The 11,704-nt window shown below is 38.2% G+C and overlaps 1 protein-coding gene across 1 annotated transcript; it reads right to left on the reverse strand.

Annotated features, from left to right (window-relative positions):
- Window positions 1-332: 332 nt before the first annotated feature.
- Window positions 333-6,052, reverse strand: ddx18 (DEAD (Asp-Glu-Ala-Asp) box polypeptide 18). Its single transcript, XM_029458890.1, has 14 exons — window positions 5,885-6,052; window positions 5,258-5,422; window positions 4,985-5,167; window positions 4,071-4,206; window positions 3,472-3,572; window positions 3,148-3,347; window positions 2,790-2,904; window positions 2,530-2,669; window positions 2,285-2,446; window positions 2,026-2,178; window positions 1,778-1,891; window positions 1,130-1,186; window positions 853-1,030; window positions 333-724 (listed from the first exon to the last, which is right to left on the reverse strand). The coding sequence occupies exons 1-14, from the start codon at window positions 5,985-5,987 to the stop codon at window positions 579-581; spliced, it is 1,953 nt and encodes a 650-aa protein (XP_029314750.1). The 5' UTR covers window positions 5,988-6,052; the 3' UTR covers window positions 333-578.
- Window positions 6,053-11,704: the final 5,652 nt, after the last annotated feature.

The raw sequence follows: 11,704 nt of genomic DNA on the forward strand, positions 1-11,704 counted from the left end.
ATGCAGAAATGTTTCAACATGTTTGTACTCAGAAATGACAATAGCACTTTAATAGAATCCTGCTACTATGATTCTAGTCATATGCAATTAAGATTTATCATGCGAGCCATCATGAAAATCTTGACTTTAATTTAGAATAGACTGTTTATTGTGTTAACTGATTTAAAAAGATATGTCAAATACATGTATGTGTTGCAGATGCTCTTTAAAAGGTGTTCAACTTTCCCTGTAATATGTACAGTACTCATCAGTGTGCCTTCAAATTACTTTGACAAGATGCATGGCATCTGTAATATGTGATGTAGAATAAAGAAATGTACATCAACACCTCACATGGTTCATATCAAGTGACTTCATTGTAAATAGCAAAGTCTACATAACAAAAGAAAGCAGATGTAATATTCCAGAACAAGGAGTCCACAGAGGAATGCAGCCACATCTTCAGCAGCACATTCACAAAATACTCATCACATCCTACAGGACAGCTGGTGCCCTGCACACTGTTCAAAGCAGAACGTTCATGTAATAAATGGCAGTTCTTCAAATACACAGAAGAGGAATCAGTCACTTGACGGGCTTCAGCGTGAGAACTGCCTCCCGTCACTCTTTCCTTTGTTGACGTGCTTAAAGATTCTGGATTTCTGTCCAAATTTGGACTTCTGGTATCCAAAGCCGCCTCCACCGCCTCGCTTCTGCAGCTTTCCACCTTTACCGCTGTGGACGTCTGGAGAAGAGGTGCGTTAAGGAAAACTAAAGATGTTTTCATAGCTTTTATGTCATTGTTCATTCAATAAGGAATACAAAGAATGACAACACATTAAACAAACAGTGGAGAACCACAGCAAAGGATACTCAGATCAACGTATGGAGGAACTTTGAAGCCGAACGACAGCGCCACCATGGGGAGGTTCAGGGTGCTCACGCTGTAGATCTGTTTGAGCGAGTGGGAGTCGTAAGCTCTCACGTAGGACTTGTAGGCCTCTTGGCCTGACTTGTGGAGATAGTAGTTCTTCTCAATCAGTTTATCCAGCTATGGAACAACAGGCAGTTTGAAATTAAACTCCAGCTGATATTTCATAACAGAAAACCAGCATTTAAGGATTATGAAAAAGAAAGATGTATTTCTTACCTGGGACTGGATATCAGAGATTTTACTCCAAGAAAAGTCAAACTCACTCAATGGGACCTGGACAATAAAGCCGTGTTCATACAAACATCACAAAATTATAAGACTTTCCAAGAAGTGTTTTTTCCATTTCACTGATTACTCATTATTTCATATAGACCATTTATTTATTGAACAACAAGAAAACATGCTATAGTGATATACATCATTATCCCGATATGAAATTATTGATTAGCCTTAGTTAGGACAAAATAGTTCCAAGAGTAAGTGTTTGCAGAATGCGGAGATCTTGCTTTTTCTTATTTAATAGCACAGAGAGGGAGATCGGGCAGGTGGGGGGGGGCAAGACAGTGACGTGTCAGAAAATAAAAAGCTGAGCGATTTCTGATTCTCAGCAATTCATTTAGAATGATTTGATGAACAAAACTTTGGTCAAAACATAAGACTGCACTTGATTTCCCCCACTTCAAGCACCTTGTGCGAACTCTGGTAAAAAGGATCTGTGTATATAGAGGCCCACCCTATTTAAAGACACGACATGTAAAGGCTGCAAAATTTATCAAAATTGAGGAATTATGTGATGTAACAAAAACAAAGTAAAATTAGCAATCAACTGTGAATCTAAATAAAAACAGAGTTTGAGATGGTTACCTTGGCCTGTTTCAGGAAGCGGAGGAAGCCGAGCTCCTCTGGTCGGAGGATCAGCAGCGCGTGGCCTCTGCCGTTGATGCCTCTGGCTGTTCTGCCCACCCTGTGGATGTACTCCTGTGGACGGAAAGTCAAGCTTAAAAACGAGTCGTGCCCTGTGACTTGACTCCAATCGTGAAGTCATCAAGTGTTCAGGAACACGGTGCAATTTTGAATCATGATGGTATATTGTGTAGTAGCAGTTTGGATACCTTGGGGTCATCTGGGGGGTCGTACTGGACGATCCAGTCCACCTCGGGAATGTCCAGGCCTCGAGCTGCCACATCAGTACACAGCAGGATGCCTGAGTCAGCGTTGCAGAACTGGAAGAAGGTGGTGGTACGTTTGGTCTGCTTCTGCTTTCCCTGGAACACAGAATGATAAGAAGACATGCTTTTACAACTGCTGGCAGGTGAGGCGTCTGAATACTGTATACAACCCAATGATACTGGGAGGTATGCGATGTCTTACATGGATGGCCATGACTGGTAGGTCGATGTAGTTGAGTAGTTCATAGTGGAATTTCACAGACATGCAGGAGGAGAAGAAGACCATGAGCTTCTTCTTGCGGTTCTTCTTCAGGAAGGTGAAGAGCAGCAGGAAGCGCTTCTCTGACGGGCAAACCACATAACCCTGAAACATAAGAGACATCACTTTAGTGTGCCGTGGACCTTCAGTACAGCTTTGATTTGACAGAAACACGGAGCACACAGTACCTGCTCCAGCCCATCCACAGTGGCATTGTCTTTGTTGTCATCCACGCCGACATACAGGGGCTCCTTCTTCAGGGAGATGCGAGCCAAGTCTTCCACCTTACGGGTCTGCGTGGCTGAAAACAGCATGGTCTGTCTCTTCTCTGGAGATGACAGGGATTTAGAGAGCAGGGTGGATCAGTATGAAAGTGCAATACTAAATTGCAGCCGTACCACTTTAACAAAACTGTTCAACAACAATCAGGTCAACAATAGATACGTACTCGGCAGCAGTTTGATGATCTGCTTCAGCTCCTCTTCGAAGCCCACCTCTAAGATACGGTCGGCCTCATCAATGATCAGACACTGGAGGTTCTTGTACATGAACCCAGGTGTATTCTGAAGACACAAAATTAGATTTTTATATTCTTATCCAAGTATTAACACAAACAGGAGCTGCAGAAACACAAAGCATTTATAGTAGAGAACACATCAATAAAATGTGATTGTACGTTTGATGAAAGTGTAATAAGTACTTAATAACAAGAGTGGCTGATGAGCCGTTTCATGTGCTACGTCTGGCTTCATCCAGTCATCTTCTGGATACTCAGAGCATGTAGTGGTTCCTGATGTTGTGCTCACCTGCAGGTGGTCCAGCAGACGGCCCGGTGTGGCCACCACTATGTTGACCCCGTTGGCCAGTTTTTGGGCCTCAGCTGAGCGGTTGCTGCCCCCCATGATCAGCCCGAAGGTGTGCACATGGTGTGTTATCAGCTCCTTCAGCACGCCGTAAGTCTGCATTGCCAACTCACGTGTGGGTGTGAGGATCACTACACCAGTGCCTGGGAGGAAGCAGAGGACATTAGTGAAGCGCTTCAGATCTACTTCCATCATAAAGTTTGATACGAGGTAAAGCAACACATTTCCCTCTCCTTCCCTCAGCAGCCCAGATATCACTAGTCTTACCATTTCTGGGCATGAACTTAAGTTTGAAGATGAGCTCTATAGACGGGATGAGGAAGGCCAAGGTTTTACCACTTCCTGTCTTGGCAGCAGCCAGAACATCCCTACAGACAAGCAAACACAAAAAAAAAACATTTAAGTGTCCACAAAGTCACAATGGGATTCTGTTTGAAGTTCATCACGTTTTTCTTTTGGAGGTTCACTGATTGCAATTTTATTTTTTACTGGCTTGCCGATAATGATTGTTTTTTTTCTTCTAAAATTACAATTATACACAAACATTTTGGAAACTTTTCTTTAATGGAAAATGTAATTAGATATTAATAAATATCAGAGAAAATATTGTATACTGTGTATGTAGACCTATTGTAGAGAGTAAAATAGCCTTTTTATTATCCATTTAAAACTATCTACTTATTTAAAACTGACATAGAAGCAGATACATCTGGGAGGGATTTGGTAACCGGCCGATCGTCAGGTGCATTGCTATTTTTATTTATTGAAATAAACTGACATCTAAAAGCCAAAAGACATGTAACCCAGCAACAATATGGAACATCAGTTAACAGGTTACAACCAACTCAGAACAGTCTGAGACCTACCTTCCCTCCAGCAGGGGACGAATACTTTTGTGCTGGATCTCAGTCATGTGTTCAAAGCCCATCTCCTTCACTCCTTTCAGCGTGTTCTCACTCACCAGCTCAGCAAGAGAGGCAAAGGACGTGTCCTCAAATGCTCCTGAAAAACCAACAGTTGATAAGTGAAATACTAGAAATGCCAAGATGAAGCACAAGAAAAGCCAGGGGAAACTAGTCACATCCATTATGTCCTTGCAGTAGCTCCTGTCAGGAGAATCACTGGTGACTCCTCCCAAAGACAACCACAACAGTTTCTGTATGCCTTAGTTGACACCCGTTTCATGATGGAAACACTGAACGGGCAACACATGAAGGCAACACGGCTGAATCTTATTTTTCACTTCAGGTGAATGTGTTTTGACAGAGTTAAAAATAGCTAGTTGTTAAGTTGTGACTCAATTACCTGCTCAGATGTTATAAAAAATAGTATTGGGAGAGGATTATATCGTTATGTGTTCAAATGTAATCTTGTAAAATGTCGTTTTTGGCGAGAATCTTGAATACATCTAGTTGGTTGAAGGAGATGTTTTCACAGCATTACAAAATAGATGTTAGAGAGGGAATTATGAACACTTTAACTTCCTAGCATTACCTGTAAGCAGCTTATACATTAAAACTATGCCAAGACTTCAAAAGTAAATATTTCATTAAAAATACAATAATTTATTTCTTATCATTTGAATTGTGTGCATTTGTGCAAATAACAACTATAGATGACAAGTAAATAATAAAATAAAAAGAATTGCATTTATGTACTCTTTTTCCACTCAACTATTTATCAGATATTGATAAAGAATTAGATTGTCAAGAGGTATCGATAACGTAATTGGTATAACTCCCATCCCTAAATTAATTAAAAAAAGCTATTTCTTCTATACCCGTTAAACCAGATGGTAATTCAGGTTGATCTTCCTCTTCATCATCTTCCTCTCCGGTTTTGTCCCCCTCTTCCTCATCATCTGAAGCTTCCTCTGGTTTGTCTATATCCTGTTCTCCATCTGCTAATACAGCGCCCTCCTCATCCTCTTCTGCTTCTTTCACAGTTTTGGTCTTCTTCTCAACTGGAATGAGAATTATGATAAAACATGTTAGTTAGCAATCACAACAACAATTGAGTTTGTCAATTTCAGGTTAGCAAGCGCCTTTGTTACCTGGTGATCCAGCAGTGTCAGCAAGCTTTCTCTTCTTCTCAGTCTTCTTCAGAGTGTCCTCTGTTGTGGTCCCATCCACTGATATCTGTTTCTTCTGGATTTTCTTGAGTTTGCTGTCGGATTTACAATCAGTTGCTGGCTGCTTTTCCTGCCCGTTTGAGTTTACTGCCCATCACATTGAAACAAAACATATATTTAACCGATCAGACAGATGTGGAAATAACTTAACAGTGATGATGTAGTTCATGAGTTTGCTTTATGAGAGGTTAAAAGTCTGTACAGAGTTAATACTTTTGGGCCTAATGCTACTATGTAACATCTTAAAATTATAACTTTAATGTGTTCCAATGCTAGCTAGCTACATTTTAGCTAAGCTTATAAATCACAATAACCTGTGACAAATGAAGGTGACATAGGCAATCAATTATGTAATGTTTTAAATTAAAGTCAGCTAACGTTATTTAATAGTTCAAAATGTAACTGTTGTGACAAGATTTCCTGATTTTAAATACTGCCGTGAGGAGCCAACGTAGCTAGCTTAGCTTAGCAGGTAAGGTTCGTCACCACTTCACAAACACAGAAAAAACAAACAGCAACAACCAAATACTTTTAATCTACATTACACACCCGTCTCTTCTTCTGTCTGCGCCTTCAGTAGTTTGCGCTCTTTGTTCTTATCACTTCTTTTTTGAATTTTCTTGCGGAGAAGTTTCATCTGTAGGTCCGCCATGGCAACTGCTCACAGCACACGTGTGTATGTGGGTGGTGTTCAGGACCCTTCGGGGTACCAGTCAGCATTGCCTGAGTGAAAATGCAAAGGACCTCACTCAATATTCTTCTAAGAAAAAAGATTTTACTTTTTTTTTAAATAGAAACGATAGCATCAAATACAAATTAATACACAGTTTGCAAGTCAAACGCTTTTCTCAACCATTGAGGGTTTTTTTCTCAATCTTTATTAAAAAACACATTGTAGACATGTAGGCCTACCTAGGCCTACTCAACATAATGGTACAGAGAGACAAGACTATGAATACAAATACAAATAATGATAAAAAGATAGAAATTAGATAAGTAAACTTTAATAACATCAAATTATAACAAGAAAGTTATAGTTTGAGTCTTAATTTTCTTTAAATTCATAAATTTATATCATATATCAAAAATATTATTTGTAATTTTGTATTTAAGTATGTCAAATGAAACATCAATAAGTTAACAATAAATGCAATGGTATATTTATGATGTTCATAATGTATATTGACACTTTTACACTCTAAATATTAGGATTAGTTTACAATACAAATTTTTAATTTCTTTTCCATATCTAAGAATTTGGATATAAATAGATATAGTTATGATATAAATGTGTTGGATATATATTATGTAAACTTTTGATGTGTACTTCTTTGATCCTATTGTTAATACATAATGTTTATGTAATAGCCCCTGATAATCTGGAACGTTCATAACCTGTAGCTATGTATACACATCTTTAGATAACGTATGAATACATGACACTGGCTAATGGTAAAACTTTAGGCTTCTTAAATGTCCTACAAGATGTAGTGGCAGCTGTCATTATTGTGGTTCTAAGTATAGCACTATATTTATATTTTTGAATTAATAGTTTGATAACTAAATGACAATACTGTAGGCAGCAGGCAGATGTATTATGATGTTTAGATAAGAAACATATTGAATTATATAACTATTACTATTACACACTGTAGTGCTAGTTAACTAACAAAAAGCTCCCAAAGCACTTTAAAAAAATACAACTCAACTGTATAAAACTTACTGACTGTTTACTGCTACTTCAGAGGAAAACATTGTACTGCTACATTTACCTGGCAGTGAAATGTTACTGGTTACGTTGCAGATTCAGATTTTACTCACAAAATCTAATAATTAAAATATGACACATTAATATTCATTGAACTATTCAGCATTATAATAGAATCGAAAGCTCCACCTTGAACAGACTTTAAGTGAATGTAAGTACATTGTGCTGATAATACCTCTCTTTCACTCTTCACTTGAAGTAAAAATTGGAATGCAGGACTTTTACTGTGTAGTATAAATATGCTTTATTTATAGTTCATAGTTTTACTTCAGAAAAAAGGCTTTGAGCACTTCTTTCACCAAGACTAATATCATCATTCCCATTTAGAGAAAGGATGAAAGGTAAAGCAAGAGGGTGTTGGCCTGGGTCCCCAAAAAACACTAAATCCGCCCCTGACAGTAGGTCAATCATTTCCACAAATAAACTGAGGACATTATACATCAAGTACACAGACTGTAACATGAAGTTGACATTTTTAACTGACAGTAGATTAACAATTTATTTCTAAGGACTTAATTAATAACACTGACATTTCACCATCGCCATGCAAAACTCACTTGAATATAGCTACACAAATATTTGAGTCTGAAGGACAACAGAGGAACAGACATGTGTTGAGGAACCAGAGATGAGGTCATGACCTCCAGTTTATAACAGCTCCAACCTGTTTAACCAAATATACACATATAAGGTTGTCAGACCTGTGTCCTCAGTCTGTATTTTAGGGTCATAGTTGCTGACCTTACCCGCTATATTGTGTGTATTCATGTCTACCCTGAGATCAAGATAGTTTGCATAGTTAAATCTACAGTAGTCTACATTTTCAAAATAAGAACAACAGTTCTGTCACTTTACTTTAAGCTCACAAAGTCATGCACATGTTATTGATGTTTATTAGACACTATTCCATTTCAGAAACTTATAATTTATAATCTGTTATGGGACATTAGAGCAGTCCTCTATGTGTAGAGTTAAGGTAATTATAAAGTGCTGTGTAACCCAGGATAGATTACATTTCTTGATTCAAACACACTTTGGCATGGAAGTATAATGCACTGTGAATGCTGAACTTATACTACATGATATCCACCACTTATAATTCTTTATAAACCTTGTTATAAGTTGTCATGCACAATAACTGCATGACAACTAGAGTTTTATAAAGTCTTATAAATGCATATAATGGCTTCTGAATGTGATTTTAATGCATAAAAGATATGAACTTCATAGAAAGTGTTACCATAACAGTGTATATGAGCGTTGTACTAACTATACTATAGCATATATTCATTTCTGAACAACAGCACATTGATGCAACACTTAGGCGTCCCATCACCAAAATATGTGTCCATTATTAGAAATAGAATTCACTCAAAATAAAGTTTACAAAAAATATTCATGGCTTCGTCTCCTCATGGTAAGTAGACACAAGATCCATTCCAGCAGATATTCTCCACTGTTAATTTGGCCCTGATCACATCTATTATACCTTTACAGAATATCCAGATGTATCATGTCTTTTGTCCCTGAGACATTTTCTGTTCTCACATAAACTGGAAATAATATTACAACAGAATTAAGTGGTGTAAATTAAAAAATGAATTTACTGACATTGTAGTGGCAGTATACAGTAATTCAGATCTGTGGGAGAAAATTACAGAAGAATATGTGAATTTTAAGGTCTTGACAAAGGTTGCTTCTAGATATATCAGGTTCTAGTCTAGGTCTGGTTTTGTATTTTAAATAGTGTCACACGTCTTTAAATCAAATAATCCATATTAGTGCAAAAAAAGCTCTGACAGAGAACTAGGAAACGGTTATTATTTTGGTACACACACACACACACACCACACACACACACACACACACACACACACACACACACACACACACACACACACACGCTAGGAGCAGAACATCAAAAGATCCATTAAGCATAATCTTTTTGAGCTACAGCGTCCACTGCCTTGTGCTTATGGCTCAGAATGATCTAGATTAGAACTTTGTAACACTTGTAAGGCTGTGAGTTTTCAGGCTAAAATGTTCAATACCACACAAATCCGACCAAGTTTCAGCCCTGTAGCCAGGCTGACAGAGAGCCACAGCTCTACTGAGCCTTCTATTCCTGTATCACTCAGTAATGACGACTTCATGAGCTTCTTTAACGATACAATTATAATTATTAGTGACAAAATTAATCTCCTCCTGCTCTCAACCTATACCGGCTTAACTTCAACAACCACAATCTTAAAAACAGCTGGAACACCTGATATACAGAACCAGTCAAAAGTTTGGACACACCTTCTCATTCACATTGAATGTCCAAACTTTTGACTGGTTCTGTATATTCAGACAGCTTTTCTCCAATCGATCTTCACCAACTTACTACAACCATTTCTTCTTCTAAGCCATCTCCTTCTATTATACCCAATTCCAACTAAGCTGTTTAAGTCCTATTTATCTGAGCGATCTCAGTTTGTATGTGTTAACGATGTAAGCCAAAGTTAGTAATGGAGTCCTGCAAGGTTCTGTACTTAGACCTATTCTATTCACCTTATATATGCTTCCTTTAGGCAATATTATAAGGAATCACTCCATAAAGTGTCATTGTATATATCTATCAATCAAGCCAGATTAAACCAACCAAATAACTTATCTTCAAGCATGCCTTAAAGACCCTAGTTATGCTGCTATAGACTTAGACTGCCAGGGGACTGACCTCTCTCCTCATCCTTCTCTATCTCTTTACCTGTATACACTCATGTCCTCTCTATCACAATGCACTCATGTTCCTATAAATGCATATTACTAACTCAGCATCCGGGGCATCATCCCTGGAGTTTTTGTGTCGCTCATTGGGCAGGTTGCCACTACAAAGGGTTACGTCTGGCCCTGGTCCTGCCTGACACACACACGTTATTATTCTGGAAGCTTTTTGACATCCTCACAGATCCATCTTTTTCAAATATGATCATATATAATTTTTCTATGTCTATGTTGTATTTGTACTATGTTGTTTATCCTGTACACACGAGATCTATTACAGTCTGTCCGTCCTGGGAGAGGGATCCCTCCTCAGTTGCTCTCCCTGAGGTTTCTTCCATGTTTCCCCTTTAATTATGGGGTTTCTTTTAGGAAGTTTTTCCTTGTGCGATGCGAGGGTCTAAGGACAGAGGGTGTCGTAACCTGTACAGTCTGTAAAGCACACTGAGACAAATGTGTCATTTGTGATATCGGGCCGTATAAATAAAATGTTATTGGAATTTGAAGTATCAATTAGTCTGAATTGATTTTAAAAGGCGTCGCTTTATTAGAAACTAGACATCTTGTGTTTGAAAAACCAAAAAAAGTCTCTTGGTTGTGATGTCTGATGTTACATGCTGTCACATATTGTCAGGATAATTATATGGATAATAGTTGAAATCCTCTATAAAGTGCGACAAATTGTTAACAAGAGCGATACATGTAAGTATCTTATCATTTACTGTTGAATTACTGAATTATAGATATAGTTTGGATGTTTTGAAGTGGGGTAAAGTGCGAGGTAAAATAACTGTTCTTGTCAGTGGAGTCTGGTGGCTTTAAAGAGAGCATAAATAAGGGCCTTAGTCCCCTGTCAGAAAGGGCTGTCTGACAGCAAGGTAAAGTGGTGAACATATTCTAAATAAAGCATACTTTTTTTTAGGTGCCTAAAATAGGTTTTGCTGCTGTCCCCGTCCACAGCAGTACTTAGCTTCCTGTTGGCACTCCTGCTTCTCCAAACTGCATCTACTGTAGGTAACACACAGACTATGGACAAGTACCTCATACAATCCTACTGTAAAAAGTGTTCCAAGTCTTAAGAAGCTTTCTAACTACACTTACTGTTTGACATGACTGTAGTCAGGAACAATAGTGGTAATCCTGTATCTAAAACGACAAGCCGATGAAAGTGTCTCCTCCTCAGTCTGGTGGCTCCATCTCTCTTTTGATCTCAGACTCCTGTATAAAAACCTGAGACGTTTTCACTCATCCCCTCCAGTGCTTGGCCTTAATGGATGGGCTTTAATAACTGACTCCTGGACTTTCTCCTCACATGCTGCATCTCCTCCAATCTCTGCATCCTCCTTCCAATTTCACTCCCTTTGTATGGACATTCTTTTATGAGGTGGTAAGAAACATAACATTATTGCTCTGATGTACTTTTATAATGAAATAAATACATTTCATATCCTTTTTAATGAATGGTTCTTTATCAGTACTTTATACAGGTAGATGTTATGGCAATGATGCATTTTTGTAAGTTTGTGTCCCGGGCGGGGAGATACCAAATTTCTCTTTTGGGTCTACAGCCGAAAAACAACAAACTAACTACCCCAATGCTATTATGTACAACCCAAATGTCAGCCACTGCCAATCAATAACCTCACGTTGGTACTACCAACCCTTCCTCATTCCTATAAAATATACTCTTCAAGGTGGTACAAATACAATGTTTTTGTAGTCAGGTGAGAAGTTAGGATAAACCATAAAGTGCAGTGTTCACACTGTGAATGTAATTTAACGTTATGTCAGTCAATTCCTATGCATCTACAATTCATCTTGAATAAAGTCCAGCTGGG

This window comes from Cottoperca gobio, chromosome 21 (genome assembly GCF_900634415.1).
Source record: "Cottoperca gobio chromosome 21, fCotGob3.1, whole genome shotgun sequence".
Taxonomy (NCBI): Eukaryota; Metazoa; Chordata; class Actinopteri; order Perciformes; family Bovichtidae; genus Cottoperca; species Cottoperca gobio.

Excerpts from the sequence above, each read along its gene's own strand:
- ddx18 (XM_029458890.1), bottom strand. The coding sequence starts at position 5,987 with ATGGCGGACCTACAGATGAAACTTCTCCGCAAGAAAATTCAAAAAAGA. Across the intron at positions 4,207-4,984 it reads ATTACCATCTGGTTTAACGG|GAGCATTTGAGGACACGTCC; the intron begins GTATAGAAGAAA and ends TTGGTTTTTCAG. Across the intron at positions 2,905-3,147 it reads GTCTGCTGGACCACCTGCAG|AATACACCTGGGTTCATGTA; the intron begins GTGAGCACAACA and ends TTGTGTCTTCAG.